The 26,652-nt window shown below is 40.3% G+C and overlaps 1 protein-coding gene across 1 annotated transcript in view; it reads left to right on the top strand.

Moving 5' to 3' along the window:
* The first annotated feature begins 439 nt into the window (after nt 1–439).
* UST (uronyl 2-sulfotransferase) overlaps nt 440–26,652 on the top strand; it is a 114,667-nt gene continuing 88,454 nt past the window's right edge. The window contains exon 1 of the mRNA XM_063124554.1: nt 440–1,098. Within this exon, the coding sequence (XP_062980624.1) occupies nt 816–1,098 (283 nt within the window). The 5' untranslated portion in view covers nt 440–815. The remainder of the gene's footprint in view (nt 1,099–26,652) is intronic.

Raw genomic sequence — 26,652 nt, 5'->3', positions numbered from 1 at the left:
AGAAGAGAACCTCTGAAGACGTTTTAAGAGACTTTGTATCCCCACATGAGCTGCAACAGGTAGCCCTGCTGTTCGTCGTGGTCTCCATTCCAAAACCTGCTTTGCATTTGGGGACTTTGCAGGCAATGCAAACTACCGCCACTGACAATGTGATAATGGGGAACAGGAAACCGAAAGAGCTGCTCTGGAGCGTTCATTGGAGAAGGAGGTCGACGACGCCTGCGGCGCTAAGGGGAGGGGTTCACTTGGGAGAAGTTCGGGCTAATCAGGCGGGCTGTGTAAGAGGGGATAGGCAGCGAGCCCCACAGCTTCCTCAGAGCTCCGTTGGGTGGAGGAGCGTCGAGAGTCCCTAGGGGTCGCTGGTGTGGCGGATAAGGGCAGCCTCTCGGGAGCTGGGCGGAGGAGGCAGCAGCAGCAGCAGCAGGAGCAGGGCCGAGAGCGAGAGACGCAAACAACTTTTTGCAGCGAGTTGCAGGCACCAGCCCGCCGTGCCTGAACTGTAACCTGATACGGGAGCGCGACGCTGCAAGGAGAGACGGAGCGAAGAGCGGCGGCGGTGAAGGAGGGGAGGCTACCCTGCCGAGGAACCAACGAGGGGGATGGTGACCGCCTCCTCCAGCCGCTCCTAGAGACGTCCAAGACACGGGGGAAGCCGGCAATGGGCAGAAGAGAAGCCGCCTGAGCCTCCGGCGAACTTTTCCCCTCCTTCACGCCGGTCGGTCGGAGCGGAGCAGGCGGATGGAGGATGCGCTCTCCCCGGCGGGCTGTCTGAGCAGAAGACGGCGGCGAAGGAAGCGACGGGGACGACGACGACGATGAAGAAGAAGCTGCCGCCGCCGCCGCCGCAGCAGCAGCAACAGCTGCTCTACAGCGCGGGCTGCCCGGAACCCCGGTCTCATGTGGCCCCGTCCGCCGTTGGGGGTCCCGGGCAGGGAATGGGCTGGAGGCGGAGGAGGCCCCTCTCGCTGCTGCCTTTTCTTTCCCTCCGCGACTACGGCTTCTGCATGGCCGCCCTGCTGCTCTTCTGCCTAGGCTCCCTCTTCTACCAGCTCAACGGGGGCCCTCCTCACTTTCTGCTGGACCTGAGGCACTATCTGGGTAAGGCGACGGAGGGAGAGAGGGAGTGATGCTGCCGCCGGCGGAGCAGGAGGAGGAAGGACAGACCCCAGGAAAGGCGGGTGGCGGCGGCGGCGGCAGCAGCGAGGGTGGGTGTATTGGTTAGCCATGTAGACAGAACAAGGCCAGGGAACACCGTATGGACTAATGCACTGATTTGTGAAGTGAGCTTGCCTAGGCAAGAACCTTCTTCATCTGATGGCAGAGGATGGGTTTTCTCCCCCCCCCCCGCTCCGGTGGAGAGAACAACCACTTCATAGGCTCCTTTAGGTGCTGTTATGGGTGTGAGGGAGAGTTCTCCCAAGTTGGAAGGATGAGCATTGGGTTTCTCTTTCTCCTGACAATCAACGCATTAAGAGGCATCTTATCTATGAACCTGCCATTGTCTATTAAACAGGTTTAATATCCATTTGTTCTGAGGACAGAGGCCCCCCTAACACACACCTGGGAAGCAAGGCAAATGTCTTCACTGTTCGGCAGTGTGTTACCAGCTTTCCAAATGTCTGTCCCTTTGGTGGTAAATTGGTAGATGTTAATCTGTTCGAATACATGGTATGGATGTTTTGAATGTTTTAGAGTTGGCAAAGGAGACCTGGGTTAATCAGGATAATTTCCTCGTATGCTCCAGAATAAGTACCACCTTTTTTGTCCTCCTAAGCAAATTCCATAAGCATGTGGGGCAAGGAGGGACGGCTCCTCTTCTCTATAACTGCTGCTGGAAGAGTGGTTAATATATTGAAATGTACTTTACATTTAAGTGGTGTTGGATATGTAGTGTTTAGTCCAACTTGCTATCTTGTGGAAAGACTAAGGCATACTTTAAATGTTTGATGCAGTTTCCTGCCCACCCTTTCAAGGTCCATGATCTCCATTGGCTTCTTTCATTGACAAATTTCTGTCAGAGAGAGAGAGAGAGAGAGAGACTTTCCCCAGTATTTAGTTTCTATAGGTTAAGCCCTTGGTTTTAAGTCCTGCCTTCACTAGTCATAGTTAATAATTACCCCCACCTGCCACCTTAATGGCTTTTAAATGCTTGGAAAGTGTCAATGTCCTCCCAAGGTTTTTTCCTAGCTTAAATGAACCCATTTCTTTAGTAAGAGTAGATGGCACACATGCTTAGTTGTACTTTTGTTAAACTTCCGCATGAAGACTGTTGCTGAGTGGTGGAGAAACTAGAGTCTACAGGAGGAGGGTGTTCTTCAGGTCACCATTGGCCTGACCACAAAATAAATCATTGTGGTTCACAGCTAGTCCCAACAGTAAAATAAAGATGAATGATAGACTGACAGTTGGAAATAACAGAGTGCTGGAAATCCAAATGACAGTAATGTTGGATAAGTTGGCTATAATGAATCTTTGTGCACTAGAATAATGGGCATGGTATATCTTGCTAGATATAAAGCGGTCTATAATTTTTTTAAAGAAGTAAATGTTACAATAGGCCTAAAATGACTGTAGCAGAACAGCAGCAATCTTACTGGGTTTGTTTCAGCTGTTTTATTGAACAAGCACTCATGTATGCTTACTAAAAGATACTTCACACATGGAAACTTATTTATTTTTATTTTATTTATTACATTTTTATACCGCCCAATAGTCGAAGCTCTCTGGGCGGTTCATAAAAAAATTATTCCTTGTTTATCACTTCTGTGTAAACAACCCCTTTGTACACTGTTCACTATTATGGATATACGTGTTGAGCTGCTTACCAAGTACAGCTTGCATGCATGTTTTCCTTCCTGGAGTGATAATCTTTTAGGAATTGTCACATCTGAAATGGCCCTTAGATACATAGCAATCTTACGTATCTGGCTCTCAATACTTTTGCCATTCTTTTCCCCACAGTTTGCTTAGGCTTAATTGTAAACCTTGTGCTTTTTCATCCAGTGTTATACTTAATTCAGTATAGACTTGGGTGTCTCTTTATATATTATGATCCATCCCCTTTAGTCTCCACTATCTTCTGCTTTAATTCCAGCAGCCTTTATTGCACTTCATGCTCCATTTTCTGGTAGTTTTCTATACGTGCCCTATTGAGCGATTGTGTGTCCTTATTGTAAAAAGAAAAAAAATCAGGTTTAGCCATTGAGCACACTCTTCTTGAATCTGTCGATCTTAACATGTTTGATGGATACTAAATTTATATATCAGACTCTGGTTGTATTAATAATCTCAAATAACTTTATTGTGAATGGACAATTTTGAATTTCATGAATGCAGTGTCAAGCTCAGTGCTCATCTCTCTCTCTCTCTCTCTCTCTCTCTGTGTGTGTGTGTGTGTGTGTAAGTAGTTTCTCTGCTTCACATGTGATAAAATTGGCATTTTTGAAGAAGGTCTCTCTCTGTCTCGCCTTGAAAAATGGAAATAAAATCTCTTGAAAGCTGCTTCTTTTTTACTTTTACTTTCTGTCCCAAGCTACTTAAACTACTACCACATGACATTGTATGGTTTGGTACTTCTCGAATCACTATACTCACTGACTCCATTTAACACTGAAAACTTCCTTGAAGGAATGTGAATCTCTCAAGTATGTGGCTGGGAAAACCATAGGGGGTTGGAGAGGCTGAGCTTCCAGTTTCCTGAAGCAGAAATAAGTGATACCCAAACAAAATAGTGTGATCCAGACTTCTGGCTTGAAGCGAAGGGGAGGAGGGGATTATGAAACATTTAGAAGTAAAATGTGCTGTGACTTTTTATCTTCTGTGTTGTGCAATGAAAATTATCTTCTGTTTTGTGCAGTGAAAGGGTAATTGTATTGTGCTAATTGGTAGTAAGAAGCAAGAAGGAAAGGAAATGCTTAGGAAATGAGAATTGGCACAAGAAAGTATTCTTCTGTATTGGAATACAGAATGTAATGGCACTGTTCTAGACATTTTGGTTTCAAAAGTATTCCAAAGGCTACATAGTAACTAGACATCTATAACACTTAAGTGGGACAGGTGAAAAGTATTCCTCAAGGATATCGTCCAGATACTTTAGACTACAACTCCCATCAGCACCAACCAGCATGGGCAATGGATTAGGGATGAGGGGAGTTCTAATCTAAAACACCTGGAGGCTGACATACGTTATGGAAATGATGTATGACTTCAATGAAATGCTGCCCATTTATGCAAAATATCCATCAGTGACAGTTGCTAGTATGAAATGTAGTATGTCTTTTCTTTAGAAATAACTCTTTTCCCCCTTCCCCAGCCCACATATTGAGCTCAGATGCAAACACGTAGGAGTAGAAGGCAGAGATGGCATAAGAAGAAAAGTGGTATAGATTTTTCTTCCCTCCCTAGAAGTTATCAGATACAATTAGATGGTGAGTACCATGCGATAAGTGCAAAAGTGGTTGCGCCATGCTAGTCTTATTCTGAGGATAGTCTGTGAGAAAATATTTTGAAAAACTGGTGCATCTTAAGCTGACATTAAATCTAGATATCTTGGGATAGCATCCAATGTTGGTCCTACGAAGAGTAGAACCATTGAAATTAATGAGACAAGTTGGTCACAACTAGCTTAAGTTCCACTCATTTCAGTGGGTCTACTCTACATAGGACTAACATTGGATATGACCCTTAAGCTTCAGTTTTTTACTTGGAGAAATCAAGTATTCTTGTGGCTTAAACTTTGCACTGTACTGTAACTTATAGTAGAGTTCCACTTCTCAGATTGATGAATATTGGGTAGTATATAATTGAGAGTGCATCAAATATCTAAAGAAATGGCAGGTATCTCCCATCCACTCTCACTTATTGTCCACATAGTTGGTTTCCCACTAAACAGCCAGCTAGTGTCTATAAGGCGTATGATCCAATTGGAAACCCATGTGGACAAGAACTCTATAAGGTTAAATTGTAATTTAAAAATGATGAAATGCCACCAGTTTCGGGGAGTACAACTCCCATCACTGCCTGTGGGCTATTATGGCTGGGTCTGATGGGATTTGTAGTCCAAAACATCTAGACGACATCATGTTAGGGAAGCCTGGCCTAGATGCATCCTCATTGATTAAGGGATTAGATAAATTCCTGGAGGAGAAGGCTATCAATGGCTACTAGTACTGATAGTTATGTGCTACTTCTGGTATCAGAGGCAGTAAGCCTATGTTCCCCAGTTACTGGGGAACATAGGTGGGAGGGTGCTGTTGCACTTGTTTCCTGCTTGTATGGTCCTGGTCAACAGCTGGTTGGCCACTGTGTAAACAGAATGCTGGGCTAAGTGGACCCTTGGTCTGATCAGCATGGCTCTTCTTATGTTCTTATGAGGAAAATAAATATTGATTCCATCTTGTGAATACTCACTCATGCATGTATTTTTCCTACTTATAATTGTGACAGAAATGTAGAAATTCCATTATTTCTGTTACCTCAAAATAATCACATTTTGATCACTTTAGGTGATCAAAAGCTTAGATAATGATTTTTTTAAAAAATTAGCACATAGTTGTATAAAAAGATCCTGATGTTTTCTACATGTTCTGCAGATCATTTGAAGTATGTGATTGGGTATGGGTGTTTATATCAAGCATCTGTCCAGAAACAGTAGGGTAAGTGGGAGAATCCTTCTCTGTGATTCTCTTCTCCATGCAAAACACTTTGTTGCATCTAGCATTATCAAACTTCTGCTAGAGCTCGGGCCACTTGGACTGTGGTTGGTAGAATTGTGCATGAATTTGGGGGTGCTTCAGTTGGATATGACAGGTTGTAGAATACAGTTGAAGTTTTGAGATACAAGTCATAGATTCTAATGAGGTTCATTTGAATCAAGTACAACTTAATCGTGGTTGCCAAATATGATTGCCATATGTATCTAGAAATTTAAGTCTGGTCACAAGTAGGAAAAGCTTACAGTATACTCTTCTCACAGGAGTAACTAATATTTACAAGTTAACAGCACAACAGAAATTCAGCCTTTTCAATTTTGAAATAATCACCCTTTGCATCTTGTGTTAGAATGCAGCATCAGTACCATGGGGAAGAGGGAAGTGATTACTATGCACACCCAATCTGTTGGTTCTCAGTGGACAGTGGTTACAAAATAGATGCACTTTGTCTCTCTGGAGCAGAAAGCCTCATTGGGTTCCAAGTCTAAATGAACATTTGTGGGCCCTGGCTTTAATAACAAAAACTTTGGCATAAAAATATTCAAACCTGAAACCCTAAAGGCTGCTTCTTGTTACTAGTTTCCTACAAGCTTCTACGGAAGGTGGAGAAAAATGAGTGATTCCCTTCATGAGATTGCAACTTCTTATGACCCATCAAGGATGTGCATTATGTGTACATTATCATTTTAAACCCACATACAGTATAGAAGCTCATGTGTCGGTGCATAACTGAGTTTCCTTAACAGAAAGAACCTCATGTTGGAAATCTCATATGAAGTAGCAGACTTTTGGGGTGGCATGCATATTTTCTTGTTCTCACTGCCTTCTTTTGCTATATATCTAATCTGAAGTTATACATGGGTAAAAGTTGAGTCATGCTGTAGCTTGTTCACAGTGCTACTCTGTAGATTTCTCGATACTATTCTTTGGCAAGGAAAAAGAACTTGGATTCAGTCTGTTTCTTTAAGATCTTTACACCTGGAATAAATAAAGGAATAAGAGTTTGCTGAATGAAATATATATGCTCTGAAATAAATCATAAATACAATATAGAAAGGGTGTGTGTTTCTTAGCAATTAATAGGCTTTTATTTTCTTGTCTTATTTTCTTTGAGTTTTACTTATGGTATAGCATAAGAGGAACATATATTAATTTGTCAGATGGAATACCTTCCACAGTAGTCACAGAGACAGGTTTTACCACATGAATGTCCTAAAAACTGCATCGATTGATTCTTTGTTTGGCACCCAGACCATAACATGAACTCTAGTAATTGCTTCCCTTTTGTTCCATATGGGTTGTCTGTCTTTTTTCTTTATGAAACTTTGTCTTCTAGAAACTGATGATAGGGGTCAATTCTATCACTAGAGAAATCCCTTTCTTTCACCAGCAGTTAAGTTGCATTCAGATCCTGCTTGTGGGTTTCCTGTGGGCAGCTGGTTGGCCACTGTGTGACCAGTGTTTTTAGGGTTGTTGTTTTTTGTAGATGCTGCCTACTTAGACTTTGTAGGGAAGGTATTTTGACATGGGCAAGAAAACGTTGGGCACCTGGAAACGTGAAAACCCGTCTTAAGTAGTCACATTGCAGTCAGTTGCTCTAATCATGGAGTTGCTGGGAAATGAATTACATGGTGGTGGCTGCTGTGGTCTTCTCAGTTGCTTATTATAACTGTGTCCGGAAGACAAATACTCTTTTCTGGACAGAAATTGAATAAGCAGGGATATGGCAAGAAAAAGCAGTAATAGAATTCTTTAGGCAGGGTTGTTGTTTTTCCAGTTTCCTTATTGCTTCATAAACAGATAACTAACATCTGCCCAAACATCCTTACAGTTGAATAAAAACCAGTTACAAAGATTGTGCAGCAAAATTGGTGATGGCTCTAAGGAACTTAAGTTAGTGGAATAACAGAACAGTCTTATATGAAAAAATGGGTAAAAACAACATGGTTGGAGCAGCAGGATTACATAAGCCTGCTGTAGTCCCAGTTTGTAATTGGTCATAACGGGAAACTGAGCTATTTATGTCTAATTCAGTGTGCATAGACCTGAAAAACTGCATTTCTCACAACTTTTTTTTTTCTTGGATGAAAATCGTGGTTTTCCAGCTGTGTGCTTTGGATTGTAAGTATTAGGGGTGTGCTCTCAGCCCCAGAATTATCTGTCGGAGATGAACCCACTCAGTGCTTCTAACGTCTTCGAAATTATTCAACCATTTTGTGTGTGGTGTGTCTAATTGAAAACCTCCCAATTAGGAACATGGGGTGGGGTAGTTTTGATAATTGTTATTATTGACAGCTATGGTTAACCAATTAGGAATTGCTGCAGCACTGTCCATGACTGTGTTCTCTTTTCCTCCAATTGTGGTGTTCAGGGGAAGGAATTTTCTCAAAGTGCTCATTGCTGTTCTTGGTCTTGCAGCATTTGTTTCAGTCAGAGTGAGATGGGGGTGTTTATTTGCAAAATGAGATTTAGAGGAGAGAGAAAGAGATCTATGAGATCTCGAGATGACTGTGTTTCTTTGCAGAGAGAGAGAGGGATCTGTTTCACCTGTTCCACCCACAGTGCGTGGGTGCGTGCCTGCCTGTTCTGTTAAAGCTTTTTCCTCCAATGTGCCTGCCCATCCCGCCTTGCAGGGCTTGGTTGCACGATTGTTGTTATTTCCCCTTAACGGTTTGATGTGCTGTAGCTCTCCTTCCTCAGAGTTGAGCCTTCCCAGCAGCACTTGGCTTCATATTTACAAGTGTCTTCTTCTTGTACTTGTATGTTTGTATGTTTTAGGGTTGTGCAGTGCACAAAATGAATAAAGCACATTTTACTGGGTCAGCTCTGGTGCTATGCTTTCCCTTCTATTTCTGTGGAAATGTTTGGGGTTCTCTTTCAAAGCGTTTTTGGTTGATCTATATAAAATGCTTACAGCCACTTGTGCTGTACAAAAAATAAAACTGAAATTGAGCCTGCCCTCAGGCTTACTCACAAAGCCTATTGGGAGAGAGAATTAAAACCAAAAAAGTGATAGAGGAGGAGGCACTTGACCTTTCCCTACTTACCCATAATTTTCTTGGTCTGCGCCAACCCCATCAGCAGCTTCCCCCACCCACCCAAATTGTTTTAAATTGTTTCCCACTACATGAATAAATATGTATAAGTCTTGTGCTCTAACATCTTGCCCCCCTTGTTTCTCTTACCACAGAAGGTAAGAACAAACCAAGATCTGAAACCATATCTTGGTCTTTGCTTGTTTTCAAACAATAGTTTAAATAAACCACACTTTCCTCATTGTGTGTGTTGTAGGGGATTCGTGACTTAAACAGTGGATTTGGATGATACAATAACCATCAGTGGGTTAAATAGTCAATGGGGTTAAATAGTCAATGGTGGGTTATAGTGTCATCTGTCTGGACTTTTTCACACCACAGTTGGTTATTTAGCACACAGTGCAGAGTTGATTATTTGAACAGTTGTTGGTTATCATGTCATGTACTATTGACCAATTCATCGCACACAGTCTGACAAGAGCGACCAAAGTGGAGGCTGCCATTCTAGTCCAGCTGGCAGAACTCACAATGGCTGATGGGATACCAGCAGGAGGACTGGGGGAGAGAGAGTGGGGATGGGTCAATCAAACATACTATTGACTAATATTCAACTTTGTGCTGGCCTTAATCGACACAACGGTTGATTATAATCATGGTGTGTGGGGAGTAGCCCCCCAATAATCAACAGTGAAGTTGACTATTAACACAGCATTGACTGTTGTATTGTCTGAATGCAGCCACTAATGAAAATGAATGCTTTTAATAGTTAGTGGGAAACCATGGATTTCTGTTAACATCTGAATTGTGTCTTAGTGTTCAAAACACTTCACATTTATTTATTGTATTTATTTTATGCTGCCTTTCAGTAGATAGTATTCATGTATTCATGAAGGGCTAGGAGGCAGGAGGTCAAGGATTCAGCTCACCCCAGAATGTAATATTACTAAAGTATTGTTGGTCTTGCACTGAAGAAGCTGAAACCTGTAATGACTGTTTGAAAAAGGTACTGTGTTGTGCAAATGTAGATTTTCCATTCAGGGTTTGGTTCAGATGTTTAGACACAATGGACATGATAAATGAAGACGAGTTCATTCAAGTAAAAATGTTCACCTTGGTGTGGTTGCTCTACAGTAACTGACTTGTAGATTGTGGCTTAGGATCTTGACATCATCATTATTATTAATACAATTATATCTTACATTTTTTGTCTTGCAAGTAGCCCAGGGAAGCTCTTAGTTCTTACAAGAACTCTTAGCTGTACTGTGTTTCTAATATAGTGATTTAGAGATTTAATCAACAAAAACAGAACTTGGGGACTACAGGCAATAATATGTTATTTTTAAAATCCTTTTAGCTCTTGAGAAATCATAATAAGGATTAAAGTTTGGCTATCCTTTAGTTAAATACTGTGAATCTGGGAGAAATTTTGGTAAGATATTGTATTCATACTTTTACAAGATGACCTGGATATATTTCCTCCATCTCAAAATCCTGTATAAAACAGAGTTTTAGATGTTCAACTATAATCTGATTGCAAATGAAGTATGTTTAGGTAAGTTGTTCATGTCCTGGTTTAGACCTCAAGCTGGCAGAAAATGTGCCTTGGAATGCAAGGTGTGCTGTATTAATGTTCCGTTGAATTTACTTTATAGTAGAACGGCATGTCATGCCAAATTTATGGGTGGGTTTCCCTGTGTTATTCCTGGCTGTTTGATCAGAATGACTTCCAATTTATTTGGAATAAATTTCTCTCTCTCTGGATTTTTTTTTACAAGGTGTAGTACATGAAACTGAAACTGAAAGGTGTAGTCTTAGGTGTATATTTTCCACTTGCTATTAGATTTAATTTTTTTGAATGACTCATTTTTTCTTTTTTGTTGGGTCTGCACTATTTTCTCGTGCTGTTTTCCTCTGTTATAATTATCAAACCAATGTGCTTGTTAGTAAGTACTTCTCTAAAAGGTCACCAGCTATTTCTTGATTTCTGCTGAACTCATGCTGCTCTACCACCCATTTGCCATAGTGCCAAATATTTGCCATATGGATACTTAGTACATAGAGTATAGATTAGCTACATAGTGATGAATAGTTCTGAAAATCTCAGCTTCCATGAAAATCTCAGCTTCCATTACAATTACAAGTTTATTGCAGTTACAGCTCCAAAGATGTGTGTGTCCAAAGATGCGCACGCACGCACACACACGTAATTCCTATTGAAATTGGAGGCAACTGAATACAATTTCCATGGCCTTCAACTAGCAGACAATGGGCTCAGTTAGGAGGAAAAGACAGGGATACTGTAGGGAAGGGAAACAGATTATAAAATGCCATTAAGAGAGGAGTTTTAATCCATTTCCCTTTCCTACAGTATCCCTCTCTTTTCCTCTCTGGAGAAGGCTAGATTGAAAGACAGAAACCAAACTTCAGAACTAGAGGAAGAAATCTAGGCATGGGCAGTTCTTTTGTGCCAGTTGCCAATTTGTTTCAGGCCTGTTTTCAAAGTGCCAGCTATTACCTTTAAATCAGAAGTATTGAGCCTCTTTCATGTTGAATGTGGAATTCCATTCCAGCGAAGCTTTCAGGCTCCATTCCAGTGGTGGGCAGGATCAGAGTTCAAAGGGGCAGGACCAAAATACCAAAAATGCCAGCATATTTTAGTTTAAAGCTGTTACTACCAGTAACTAAGCTTTAGGAGAAGCAGTTCAACCTTTTGGAATGGGGAAAACTGCATAAAAACTGGAAAATATCAAACACTTGGTAGTTGAAGAAAAGGAGTTGGGGCCAGGGCAAGGGTGAGTGGTCATCTAGGTAACCCCAGAGAGCCATATTGGGACACCTGGAAGACCAGATTTGGCCTCTCCCTTGAGGTTCTGTACCCTTGCTATAAATTTTGAATGGCCTTAATATGACCAGTTTACCTAAAGGTAAACTCATTTACTCATATGATTCTGCCCATACAGTTCGGCTGTTGTCAGGTGCTCTGCTCATATGATCACCAGTTAAAATAGGTAGACTGGTGAATAAAAGGGGCAGGGGGTTTTCAGTCATGGCCCCTCAATTTTGAAACTTCCTTCCTGATGTTTCATGCTGTATATACCTTTGGTGCAGGCCTTTAAGATATTTTTTTTCAAATTGGACTTTTCTGAGTAGGTAGGTGTTGACCTGGTTGGCATGACACAATGGCCCACTGTAGTTTAATTTACCCATTGGGGTTGTTGTGTTGTGCTAGGTTCCCAGCTTGCTGGGTCTTGCAGACCCAGGCAGCAGAGGGTGTTTGAAAGTTAGACATCCCTTAAATAACCCATGGCTTCTTTTACAGTTGTCTAGCCCTCAAACAACCCCTGCCATGCCCAGCACAATGCAACAACCCCTGTGGGTAAATTAAGCCATGGTGGACTGTTATGTTGTGTGAACCAGGTCAGTCTATGTGTTCAGCTACCTTAAATTTGGCTTAACTTTGTCAATTGTGATAGAGCTGTGTTTATATATTTATATAGGTTTATGTCCAAATCCCTAATTGCTTGTAAACTGCTGTTTGAGATTATATCACTGAAAAGGAGATATTCATGTATCAAATAAAACAATATTTATTGCAAGGGTGCTACCGTTGGGTGTGTACACATCTTGGCACATTAATTCAATGCATTCAATTTATTAGCTATGTAGAGATTGAACTATGACACTGTACTCCTGTATACATTTACTTAGAAACAACTCCCAATGTGTTCAATGGAACTTATGTCCAGGTAAGTGAGCATAGGATTACATCCTGAATCTTCCTGTTTAGTTAGTACAGCATATCTTCTGGGTATTTCCCTTAACAGGAACGAAACAGCTGTTTTTCAAATTTCCTGCTATTTAAGTTGGTTGCACTTAATTAGATGAGGTACATTCAAGAACTTTGCAAGTTTTATCTTTTTCATGGTTTCTTTAGACTTCCAAAGTTGCAAATAAAAAATTCTATTAAGTCAGAACCCTTAAACACTTTATCACAAAATCATCAGAGCTACAAATCTGTCTCTGAGAATTAAGCCAATCTTTCTCCACTGAAGCAATATTCCACAACATTAGCAGTAAGTTTAGGGTGATTCTGAATTGCCCTGTACACAATACACATACTTACATCCACCCCCTGACTTTTTTTAGGATGCTTGGGCACAGCATTTCTTTCTCAATCCGTATAGCTTTATATATCTTCAATTATTGAATCTTTAATTAGTTTCTGCTGTTTAAATATTGTGCAGTTCAGGGCTGACTCATACAGTACCAAAAAAAGTACAATTTGATTATGTTGGCCTTCCTGGTAATTATGTGTATGGGCATAAAGCAATTATGCTAGAGAGGCTATTTTAAAAAAACCAAAACCATAACATAGCCTGTACAGTAATTCAAAAAGGGGAAAACAGGACACTGGTTTTAGTCAATATGCTTCCATATTTTGCTTTTTATTTTTATTTTTTCATAAATGATGCCAGGTTGTGACTGAAGGCATGTGATGCAGCAACCTTATCTGACAAAACCATTCCTGCTTCGATACAAATGGGGCTGTTAGATAATTTCAGTCTCTCACTGGGCAACATTATGATCTGCCAGCAGTTTCATTCTCTGGATTTAAGGCTGCTGCACATACAAAAGTTTTAATGTGTATAAGTTACAAATTGGCATTGCATATTTACTGACACTGTAGCATTTTAAGTAAATATGTATATCACCTAATAGAGGCCTAGGAAAAATTCTGTGGTGTGCCCTGATTATTCCAGATCTGTAGTCCATGTTCTATTATGTGCATGAGGTGAGGAAAAGAAAAGGTTACTTTTTTAGCAGGTAGATATCACTATTCTGAAACATATACATGTTAAAAGTGTGACAGTAAAGTGGCCTTTGAATATCACTTTTATGCAAATATGGCAGAAAGTTCTCCATCATCTTGACAAGCTGCTTACGAAGAAAACACAACCTTGTATTTCGTGGTAAACCATCTCATAAAATGGTATTTAAATGTCAAGACGCCTAGACTTTGGTATGTGGAACTTCCTCCTTATTTTATGATACATTCTCCACATACAGTAGTTATGATTCAGAGATAGGGATTGAAATATTCTGTGGTAAAATATATTTAAAAGGCCCCATTGATGTTTGTGGCTTTTTCAGCAGCTGTTATATTCTATGAAACTATTGAACCTTTTATGAATGAATAATGCAAATACAATTTTTGTGTGCTTGTACATTTTCTATATGTACTATATGTAATACAGCTAATCTGGACAGTATTTGGTTGACTGACATGTGGGATGGGTGTTCCCCCACACCCTGCAATTAATTATATTTCTATCTTTAGATTTTGATGTAATCCATTATGTATCTGATTTGTCATCTAAGGAAAGTGCAGTGTAATGTGGCTTGTCAAAAGAGAATAGGTTTAAACACTGTACCCCATGTACAATAGCGGCTCTTAAAGTATACCAATGTTTCTGACATGCATGAAAGGATTAGGAGCCTGTTTAATGAAAATAACTCACAGGTGGTCTGATTCGTTTTCTGCAAAAAAATTCCTTGTGGTGCCAAAGTATACATGCATAGTGTTTGATTTAAAAAAGGAAAACTCTTTGGACTGCACCTTCCTGAAGTGGCATACAGGCAAGGTGTAGACCTACATACTAAGGCAAAGGAAAGCTCCAGTATTTTCACTGTGTGTGGACTGGAGGGGAAACCACCTTTGTAAATGTTTTATGTTGGTTTATGACAACTTGTTCATGTGCTGTTGCTGTGTAACATCATTTAGGTCACGATCCTATACATGTTCAGACAGAAAAAGTCATAACTACTCTCATGGCTGGCTGGGATATGCTGGGAGTTGTAAGACTTTATTCTGTCTAAATGTGCATAGGATTGCACCATTAACTGCTTGTGTTTATACTACTGTCGCGTAAGTTTACCACTAGAACTGGGATTGACATAGTTATATTTATTAGTCAAACTACTATTCTGCCAGTCTTAGTGCCCTATCTGTAATATGGGGATAATAGGCTTAATATGCTATTGTTAAGACGATTGATGTCTTTAAGTGCTTCAAACACTTGAGCTAAATAAATGCAATGGGCAGTATCCTATCTATATGACACTGCCATGAATATAAATTACTTTGCATTAGAGTTAGCAACCTCTAGCACAATGCCAGAAGTGTTTGGTGCTAAACATGTTGTGCTGGCAAATAGATTTTGTGTTGTGCAAGAGGTCACTTATGCTAGTGCAACATAATTTACATTTGTGGCAGTGTCAAATAAGATACTGCCCTATGAGTTCTCACAGTTCAACTTGTTTTCTTTGCCCAACTTTCTAATGCAACACAAACAGGAACATGTTTCTGCTTTCTTTTGTAAAGGATAGAATTGTCCCACTTTTGCTTTAGCAGGTACTATAGGTGCCTTGTTAAAGAAGAACTAAGGTAAAACAGGGTCACTGGTAATTACATGTTTTGCTGTAGGGAAAAGTTGGAAGGATAATTTATGAGAAGTCTGTGAAAGGGTCAAGGGAAACAACAATAAATAATAAATATACCATAGCAGAGGATGCATTAATACAACATTTGAAAAAGCACTTTCCTCATGAATGGAGGAACAGAGCAGCATTTGGGACTAGTTTTCTTCTTCTTTTTGTATGTACTCTTCAAATGCAGAACTTATTGATGTAATTCGTTTCTGCAATAACCAGTAATTTCTGAACTTTCATCTGACTGAGATTAGTTTTGGTTTACTCTTGCTTCTTGCCCATTACTAATCCTGAATACTGGGAAGCAATTTCATTCTTCCCCAGCTTCTTGTAAAAAAAAGAGGAAGCAGGAAATAAGTAGTAACAAAATTGAGTAATTAATTACTGTGTTGGCTGACCTTCCTTCTGTGATATACATTGATGGTGCTATATAAATAAATAATAATAATAATAATCTTAGGTTCCTAAATTTGTTTTTATTTTAGGTGTTTGTATCCCATCTTCTTACAGTTCAATTCACCCAAGAAATAATCAACAAACATCAGTGAAATTGCAGTTGAGTCTGTATTTGAACAGCTACAGGGAGAAAGCTTTATTACTAGCAACCTGCATTAAAAAAAAATCTTCAAAAGACAAGAACTCTAGAGGGGACTGAAAAATGCTTTGGCAGATTACATGCCAACCCTGCAGGCTTAGACTCTACTGACACTGGGAGGTTGTCTGACAGGCCAAAGCAGAAAAGGCTGTGCTTAATTCCCTGGAGTAGATCTTACCTGTTGTATTGAAGAGACTCTGATTAGGAAATTCACAGCAAAAGTAATAGATGGTGTTGGGTGATATGAAGCAGTCTGGTAGTAGTGTGACTCAACAGATAACTATTAAAAAAACCCACATGTATAGGTAATTAATAACACACACTACAACTATAGGTAAGCAATCTGTTTTTCATTGCCTGCGTCAATTGCTTTCCTGTATGAAACCCACATTAAATACATAGACACATAAATAGAAACCTCTGGTCTGCATCTTTAAAACGAAAATGAAGTCATTTTGAAATCTATGGTAAACATAGAAAAGGTTTTGATAGAAAACGTCAAAATAAAGAACAGATATTTGATGTTCTATGTATTAGTCAATAGCAGTTGGGAACTGATCTAAAACTAGTTTTATCTGCATTACTGTTGATTTATATAAGGACTATAATTCCTTTATTAAGAAATAAGCACAGAGATTAAGCAGACTTCCAATTTCATTTGGTGACTTGTTGCTACTTTAGTTCTTGGCAAGGAGATTACTTTCCTTTGATTAATTAAATGAATAAGAAATGTTTGCTAGTAGCTCTCTTCAAAAAGTCACTGTGGGTGGCAAGCAAATTGTATGTTCAGATATATGTTTGAGAGGTGGGTGGCTCAGGCCATGTTTTTAAGAAGGGGATGTGGGACTGTGGGCAGATAGCCAAGCAGAGAAGAAGAGAAAATATTGTGGCCTTGTTTCATACATTAAAAATAGCTTAATGTACAACTATTAATATTTGAATATGTGTGAGCAATTGATGTATAAATATTTATAAAACAGAAATGCCAAGTGTCAAACTTACAAAATGGAGTACTTCAGCAAAGTAGGCATTTTACAGAAATATTTAATAGAACAGCCACTCTGGCCAATGGCCATGTCTCTCACCTGCCCAAGGGTCTCTACTTCCCTTGCTCGGCTTCGTCCATTTTCTTCAGCTGCCCCTTATGCCTGGAACGCTCTTCCAGAACATTTGAGAACTACAAGTTCAATCGCAGCTTTTAAAGCTCAGCTAAAAACTTTTCTTTTTCCTAAAGCTTTTAAAACTTGATTTTGTTCTGACTTTTATACTGCCTGTTTAGTGCATTCTCTTCCCCTCCTTATTGTTTTATTATGATTTTATTAGAATGTAAGCCTATGCGGCAGGGTCTGGTTATTGTTTTACTCTGTACAGCACCATGTACATTGATGGTGCTATATAAATAAATAATAATAATAATAAATGGGAGCTGAAGCCCAAAACTTCTGGAGGGCACCAGGTTGGGGAAGGCTGTTTTCAGAACATAAAATGTATTATGTATAACTTGGTTTGCTCATAAAATCAGTACCTGACCTTTGCTTCCTTTGCAGCACCTCTGTCCTTTATCACAGCAGATGACCAAGTGTCACTTCGAATTAACCGTAAACTTCTCAGGTGATAGTTACTTTCTTCCCCATAGCAACTGTGTTGCAATTCTGCTGTTTCTTGGAAGAATGCCAGATGAAGGCCAAAACAGACATTCTATCTTTTATTCTCAGCTAGAGGCAAAGTCCCAACATTTTAACCTTACATTTTTAACTGTTTCTGTACTAAATGATTCTTAGCACAGAAAGAAATCACAATTATACATTTTCATAGTGACTTTACCTCAGGATTATCTGATTTTCCACTCTGCTCCTCAAGCTTTCCAGTAAATTAAGCAAGAAGTTTTATCTTAAACCAGCCTTCCCCAGCCTGGTGCCTTATAGATGTGTTGGACCACAATTCCCATAATTCCCCAGCCAGCATAGCCCAACTCAATTGGAAGGCACCAGGTTGGGGAAAGCTGTCTTAAACACTTCAAAAGCAAATGTTGTAAATATCTACCTGATGCTTTCTATAATTGAGTTCAGTCTAAGCTAGTCAATAATTCATCTCCTTTGCTTATGCAGTAACAGCTAATGGGGCATCCGGTCACAGCAACTAACCTTAGTGGGAAAGTTCCTTTTCACATTTTCTACCTAGCACGACCAGCCTTTGGAATCAGGCTTACAGCTCATTTCCCTTATCTGGCACTGTATACAATTCCTTTTACCAGTTATGCCCTAATGTAGTATCCCATATTGGCTCCAAGCACTGGCGTAAGCAGGTAAGGTATCCCTTTATGATCTGTACCAAAGAGTTCAAGATCAGGTTCTAATGTATCAAAGTATTCAGTTATTTCGGATTGGTAAGTGGCATGATATACATTGTGTAACAATTGTAGAACTACTAGGTTCTTATTTATTTGTATATTTTAAAGCACTCTTCAGTAGTCTTGCAGATTTCATAAGGTCAAATGAATATGCAAGAGGCCACTTTACAAACAAATTCATCTGAATGTTCTGTATGGAGTTGTTAATGTTTTTTACCAAGAGTTCTCTTGGTGGCTTCATGTTTTTTTCAGTTTCAGAAAGATTTTTGTGTGTGTGTTGTGTGTGTTTTGGCGTGAATAATGTTTTTGACTTATCTGCTTTGCATGGGTTTGGGATTTTTTTTAGTTAGCTCACTGGTTTGCTGGATTACAAAGACATCCTCATTGTTTAGCTTCTGTAAAATTAAATGTTTCATTGCTACATGCTACAGAAACAGGTTCATCTGCACAAGTTATGTACTTCTAACTTTTGGATTGTATTTGTGACCCAACTGAAGTCTAACAATATAAGAATGTTCTGCATTGGCCTGGAAGGAACTGAAGAGATTTGGGGGCTTATATATGAAAATCCATTTGATAAGTGGGAGGAATAAAGGGAACAAGATGGTGTGTTTTAAGCTTCTGAACTCAGAAAATGTTCGTTCTGGCTCAAGGCCACTGATGCGACAAGCGATCTCATTACAACAATTATGTGGAGTAACAAGTAGTTTAAGAGGGTGATTTTCTTGTAGTTGTTGATGATGATAATCCTTGTAGAAATACTGGCCATCCAAAAAGGAAAGCAGGTGTGTGCCAAACAGGAAATTAAAAATATAAATTCCTGACTTTAGCAAGGAATGTCTCTTGCATCTGGAACAAGAGATTATTATTTTTTAAAAAAATCCCCCTTTATGTTGCCCATAGCCTTATTCTTTTGTTTTATTATGGTATTACTTAGACAGGCTTGTGATGCTTGGCTGGGGAGGACAGGAGAAAGCTTTTACTGAATTTTTTTTTGCCATAGGGGTACAAGTTCTTCGTAGAGCCTTTCATCAATCATAGTGTGTGTTTTCTGTCTCAGATTGCCAGGTGGGCTGCATATTTTTCTCTATCAGAAATAGCCCCAACTCTTGAAGAATATCCACTGAGAGCTAGTTGTTATAAATTATCCTGCCTTGGGAGAGAATTCTGCAGATTTGACCACTTCCTCACTTAGCACACTAATATTAAAAGAAAAAGTATTCCATAGGCAGAAAAGCAACTTTAAGGTTCCCTTCATCCATTATTGGATGTGGATTGTGTATAGAACCTCCATGAATATGATTGGCTCCCATTTCAAGCTTTGCTCAGTGTAAGTAGGCTGGAGACAGAACCAAGAGTATGGATGGGACGCTAGGGATGGGACCAGCCTTGGAGATCTGTTCCGTTCTAATAGTTTGGAGCCCATTTATGTGAATAATTTATTGTGACTGAGTGGAGATAGATAGGGCTAGGAGAAGCCTATGTTAGCCAGGCTTTCTTCTATCCTACATTTCCTTATCTTCTTTGTGCTCCCCACTCCTCTTTGCTGGGTATTCTGAAATGTGCCTTGAGTTGAATGGTAAATTGTATCTGACTGTAGCAAAGACTGCCTTCCTTGGTTTAATTGAATGAAAGTTATGTGCCCTTTCTAGGCTACCTGATTTTTGGAATGTTTTACTCAACTGTGTAGCTAATAGCCATGCTGGGCCTTGGAGGTCATTTAGAAAAGGTGTATGACATTTGACAAGCTTCTGCTGATATCTTTGGTTTGTGGGCTATTGGACTACCTGGCTTATAGGCCACACCCATTTGTCAAGTATGGCTGAAATGGGTCTTTGTTGCCGCTTTGTGGTGGTGGGTCAGTGTACGGGTTCTTTTTAGGTCTTTGTTCTCCTAAAAAATTATTTGGACCAATTTCATCTTCATCTTGTCAGTTCTTCCACAGTCATTATGAGGAAAGATCTCTCCCTTGGATGGTAGGTTTGTTTCATCTTAGAGACCTTTTACCTGAAGCAGGCATACCTAGCACAGCCTGGTGACCTATCTCAACGAAGAGTCATAGGAGCTCTGTCCTAATAAGTCCCACAATATTAACTGATTTACTGCTACAGGCTCAGTCAACTAACAGATTCTTTCAACATCAAGCCTTCAAAACCTCACAGTCTTGGTCAGATGGAAAAATGAGATTCCTCTCCTTTTTTCTATTTTCTTCTCATACAGTGAGGTAGAGTGGCATTCATTCAACATGCTACGGACCCTAAAATATATTTCCATTCTATTGTCTATATTAGGGTTGATAGATCTTGTAAGCAAAATACATCAGTGGATGCTAAAAAACATGCAGGTTTACAGCAAAATTATTTTTGCAATGCAAATCACTTGTAATGTCATGTTTGTCTTTCTCCAGCATGGATTTTGGTTTTAAAATGTTCTTTATTATTCAAGACACCCTTAGCTCAGATTTCTGGATGTTTATGTTTTCTACCAAACCTCAAACTTGTTGATTATGTCTCAGTAACAATGAATACTTCTCAAAGCATGAATACCCATGAAAGAAGCAAGGTGAAATTATATGGGCTTTCTTTCTTTGAGACACCAGGGTCTAACTTGTTTAATGGGCATTAAATGCCAATCGGATGAAAATAGCCTTCTGGATGACTTTGATTGAAAGGCACTTAAGTATCAATAGATTACAAACATCTTCATCTTTATTCTGATGAGTTTTTTTTTATGTATAGAGATAACTCTTTGGATTTTTATTTTATTTTGGTCCTTCTAGAATTACAAATATTTCATTATTTTACAAATAATGAATGATAAAGATCCATAATTCCTTGCTTGGCAATGTTTTTTTCAGTGTCAATGTGCAGTGAAAAACATTTGTTTTTCTGTCCTTTTTCCATGTTGTAGAATAGCAGTCCTCATGTATGACAAGATGACAAGATGAATTGCCATGAATTACCTCCTTATTGCTGATGATGTCATGTGGAAAGTTTAACCATGTGGAAGAGTGAAATGATGAATAAATCGGCCTAAAAAGAATTTCCCTAGGATCAGAGGCCTTTAGCTTTTTGTGAACCACCCAGGAAGCTTCAGCTATTGGGTGGTATAAAAATGCAATAAATAAATAAATAAGCTCTTGGTATAACCTAACCTATTGGCTTGGTGCTACCAGCAGCCAGAGAGCACCATTCTATCTCTTCGTTGTTCTGCTGCCTGCATGCTATGGTTTTCTAGCAGTGCAGACTTTTTCCTTGCAGCACTAGAAAAAACCAAGTTATTTGGTCTTCCTCTTGTTTGGTGTTTCAAAGGGAATCTGCAGTTTTAGAGCGTAGATGCAGTTATGGATGGCTGAAATGGGGATAACTGACAGTAGGATCTGTCAGAAACAATAAGTGGTACAGGCTTCTCATATCATTGATGCATTTCTAGGCCTGTTTTGTGAACCAGGACTGAGATCCAGATTAAATCTGTGCAGTCTTGTGCTCCCATTTCAGCAGACATCTGACCTAGGTCAGCCTGCATTGCAATAACCTTTTGCCTAACCTCTAAACTTGGGTGTATTTTGAGCCAAGAAGTTCATGACAAGACAGAATGCCCTGATCTTTTTCTGATTGACAGTTATGGAAGCCAATGCTTTATATTCTTTACTAACGGCTTTGCTAGACGGAGGTTTAGCCCGGTGCTTGCCCCTGTGCGTCCAGATGATGCACAGGGGATCCCGGGGTCAGGCCAGGGGTGAAACCTCCCTGATCACGGGGTAAGTGAAACCCCATTTAGCCTGGTTTTTCCAGCGGTCTCGGGCTCAGCCCGAGACTGCAGGCGGGTAGCCTGTTCCGCTGCTGTTCCCGGCTACTGCACTTACACACAAGTAGCCGGGAACAGCGGTGGATGGGCCGCAGCGCTCCCACCGCCGCCGTTGTCCCCTGGCCTGGGGTACATTGGCGGCAGCTATCACAGGCCAGGGGACATTGGCAACAGTGGGAAATGGAGGCTAGGGACATGCGGGGGGGGGGGGCGATTGGCGGCCGGCAACATTGGGGGGTGTAATCAGCAGCCAGCGACATGGGGGGCAGGAATCGGTAACCAGGGGGGAATGGGAGATCGCGGGGGGGATTCACAGCCAGGGTGGGGAACTTGGGGGACAGGAAACCCTTTTTTTTAAAAAAAAAAATCCTTACCTTTCCGGTGGTGCACTCCTGCGCACGCGGCCCCTTTAACAAAAAATGGCGGACGCGACGGGGCTTCATCGCGTTTGACATGTAGATAGGCACGACGGCCTGTGCTAATTGTAGCGTGGCCTCGCCATGCCTGAAGCACCGATTTTCAAGTAGGTCTAGCAAGGCCCTAAGTTACTTGCTTCCATTGAGTTACTTCACTTTGACCTAAAATCTTATTCTATATATTTAGGTGTTGTTGTTTTTTTAAAAAAACCTGCATCATAAATAAAAGACTAAATTTCTCTCTCACTTAAAATTAAAGCTTTGTTACAATTACATCTTATCCTACACCTACATTTACAATTCCATAAAAATAAAGTTACCCATCAATCAAACAAGGACACTAATTTCAGTTTTTTATCTCATGAACATGGTTTTGTCCAGCCTCACAGTTTTTGCTACATAAAAGTTCTCGACATTCAGTTTCTCTAAAAGTTAAATTTGCAAAGACATAGGCTAGGTATGTATTCTGCTTATGTGGTGATGGGATTGGCCAACTAAGACCTATGTTGGATTTACCCATATACAAAACAGAATAAAATCAATCAATAAAAAAATAGAGACACTGACAGCTAAAAAGCAGAGTAACACTAAAACTATCCTTAGCAGTAAGGAGAAAACTAACACAAGCAGCATTATCCAGTTTGGGCCTTCCATGCACAGCCAGCCCCACTAATTCCAGTCCACACACAAAAGACCCTGCCCCACAAGCAGCTCCTACCACGTCTGCCACATGATATCACACTTCTTGGGGCAAGCCCCAAAATAAGCACAAATGGTAGTTTCTTTGCTTAATCTTAGCCTGTGATCAAGCAGATTCCTGAGGAGTGCTGCCAGCCTGTGTATTTGCTCAGCCTTACTTCGACTTGGAGCCTTAAGTGACTAGGTTCCCCCTCCCCATCCCATTTGCTGGTTTGCGTGTTATGTTTTTGTATTTGGAGGAGCTGTTTCTTTCCTGTGTCAAGGTGCATGCCATATTCAGGTTGGTGACTCACTGACCTAACTCCTGCACAGATCCATGAAAATCAGTTTTGAAAGGTTTGTCTGTTAGAGACATGTGTTTCCAATTCATACATTGTTTATCAGTGTATGGCGACTACAAAATTTATAAAAATGTAATCAAAACAGCAATCATAAGCAAGAACCTCTTTACTAGGGGTAATTGCAAAATTGCTGTATAAATAACAGCTTTGGCGAAATGGAGGAAAAATTTTAGTTGTCATAAAATTCTACAATATATATTGCTACTCATGTTCTTTAAAACTTTAAACATGCTGGGCATGATCTAGGCAGAATTGAATACATTGTTGACAATAAGTATCAGAATGCAATAAATTCAAAGTAGGGGACCGCTTATGTCCAGCGTTTTAAAATAAATGTAGGTGCCTACCTTGAACACATAGCAGATCATGTTTTTACTGTAGTGTATAGAGCCTCTGTGTTATAATGGATAGAATAATTCTGTAAATTAGTAGAATCTGCTTCACATTTCCACACAGGCATGAACCACATTGTATGACCCTATTCCAGCTGTACACTCTCTCAACCTAATCTACTTCACAGGGCTGTTGTGATAATATGGGCTAATCCATATAAAAGCCTTAGCTTCTCAGTGAAAGGCTGGACATTAATGTAATGAATAAAAACCTTTACCAAAATGTCCTCTGCTTTGTGCGGTCTGATACTATGGTGTTTCCTCTTGAGATTCTTGTCCATTTTGGTTTTGGTTTTCTATTCCTAGACTGAGCTACTGGGGGCATAGTTCATTAGTAGAGTTTTCTACTACTGAACTATGCAGAACCATGCAGAAGTCCCAGGTTCAAATCCTGGTATCTCCTGGTAGGACTCTCCTGAATAGCCACTTCCACTCAGTGTCAACAATACAGGGGTAGAGGGACCAATGACTCGATATAAAGGCAGTTTCCTATGTATTACCCCTTAACAGAAGGGAAACTGACACCTCATCCACATCTGCAATAAGAACTCTATGGGCCACATAGGCCTCTTCACCTCCCACCACTCTTCCTTCCTCTCCCTAATGTCTCTGCTACTTCTCTAGCAGATACATACAGAGATGAAGAACCCAAGAAGACAGGACAACCAGGACAGAGGTACCAGCAGAGACATAAGGAGCAGCAGGTGCATAGAGCACGCTATGAGCCTAGTATAGAAAAATTGAGTAGAGTGAAATCACCTCTCAGTTTAGTAACTTGTTGAAAGAGAAGTGAGACAAGCCTCCCTTTATTGCTACATTTTTCCTTTTCCTTCAGTTCATTTCAGTCTTTGATTAATTGTGTGTGTTGACAGATCAGACGTTTAGGTAAGTTAAGGGGCTTATTCCAGCACAGCGAGTTGTATAAGTAAGTATTTACTGCCTGTATTTTAGATGCACCAGGATGGCAAGAAACTGAGCTTGAGCCTCTGTTGCTATGTGGAGGTGGCGTATTCAACAGAGACGTGTGTATATTTGAAGATTTTTCTTAACAAAGGGTATGATCAGTGGCAGAGTTTTATGAGTAGTGTGTGCATGTCAAAATTTACTGAAGTTTTCTGGCATGGCGATGACATACGTCTGTGGTTTTACAAGCTAAACAAAAACAGGAAAGAGACACAAAAAGAAATAGAGCCTGTCTAAGTAATTATTGTTTGCACTGTAGAATGTTAAAGCTGGTCTGCACATTCTGAAATTCCCAAAATAAAACCAGCAGCTAAACCAGTGGTTCCAAATTCATCTGGTGTGTTCTTATCTCTTCATGAAATTTACTCACTGATCTGTCAGCAACATAAAAAGAAGCAGGTGCACATGGGAGGCATGAAAGAGTTTCTTCTAAGTGCTCATATTGTACTACCAGTTTAAGAGAACTTGGATTATAATTCTTTGTGACTAATTTTAATAATAACGTTTTATCAGTGTAGATCATTATTGTATGTAGCTCAGAGCAAATCTCTGGTATTCTGCATTCACCTCAATTACCCTACAGTAACCGCTAGTTTTGATAATGTAATTGGCAAGGTTCTGCAATCAAGCTCATGGGGTTATCTGCTTCCAAGTTTCATGTATGTAATGCAGACAACTCTATGGTCCTATGCGTAACTAAACACATTCCAGATGTAATTTTTTATATAAGCTGCCTTACAAAGCAGAAACTTAACTTTATTTACCAGAAAACTGTACCTATTGAGAAAGCCTTAACTGTGTGGATTGAGGTTTTCTTGCTGCCGTGTTCTGCGTGCTGGATGACTCTTAACTGCAGATGATTCCATAGGGTTGCAGTTGAGGGCTTAATTCATCCTGTATAGCAGGGGTCAGCAATGCATGACCTATGAGTGCCCTGGCACCCGCCAAGACCCCTAAGTGAGTGCCCTGGCGCCTGCCAGACCCCACTGAGTTTCCCCTCCCTGCTAGGGATTCTCCCCTCTCCTTCTGTTGCCTTCCTCTCTAACCCTCACTTCAGCCACATCCAAGGCTTAGCAAGGAAGCAGGAAGTTGGCAAATCAGTAGACTTTCACTGCCTCTTTTTTCTCTCAATGCTGACTTCCTGCTACTTCATTTGGGATTTGACACTGCTGAAGTGAGTGTGGAGGTAGTCCACAGAAGGGGGACATTCACAAGCAGGAAGGGGAATACAACAGGTCTGGTGGACATGTTTGGGGGTCTTGACAGCTACCAGTGCACCTGCAGTCACTGCATTGGTGGCGTAGGTGGGACTGCTCCAGCCACTTCCTTGGTCAGGGTGACTTTGCCCATGTTGGGTCTTACCCCATTGTGAGTGATGTGCACTGCACAAAGGTTTGGGGTTGCCTGTGTTGTGCCTTATCCAATTGGGGAGGATGTGGCGCAGCTAAGTTGGGGTGACTTTTCTGCACAAGACCCTGATGTAATAAGCACTGATAGACAATAATATACAGTAATAAATAAATCTATCAAATACTGCAATAAAGGCAGGAAGAACATAAAATAGAAAGCCCATAAACAGCTTATTAAACCATTTTAAGTGCCTGGGCAAACAAATAGATTTAGAACTGGTGCCAAAACTAATATAATACATGCAAAGTTGGCATAATTAAAACAACACTTTGCCAACTTTGCAAACTAATTAGTTGTCTTTATCCACCAGCTCTTGAAGACAGGAGGGAGTATCTAGTCCCCCATCTTCCTTGTTACAAGCCTGAAGATTCACAAGAGCCAACTTTGGGTAAATAATCATTATTAGAGTAAAACCTTGGGCTCAAAAGAAAGGGGGTAGAGCAA

The sequence above is a fragment of the Elgaria multicarinata genome, chromosome 4 (genome assembly GCF_023053635.1).
Source record: "Elgaria multicarinata webbii isolate HBS135686 ecotype San Diego chromosome 4, rElgMul1.1.pri, whole genome shotgun sequence".
Lineage (NCBI taxonomy): Eukaryota > Metazoa > Chordata > Lepidosauria > Squamata > Anguidae > Elgaria > Elgaria multicarinata.
Note: the sequence above shows the minus strand (reverse complement) of the source record. Positions and strands in the feature narration are given on the sequence as shown.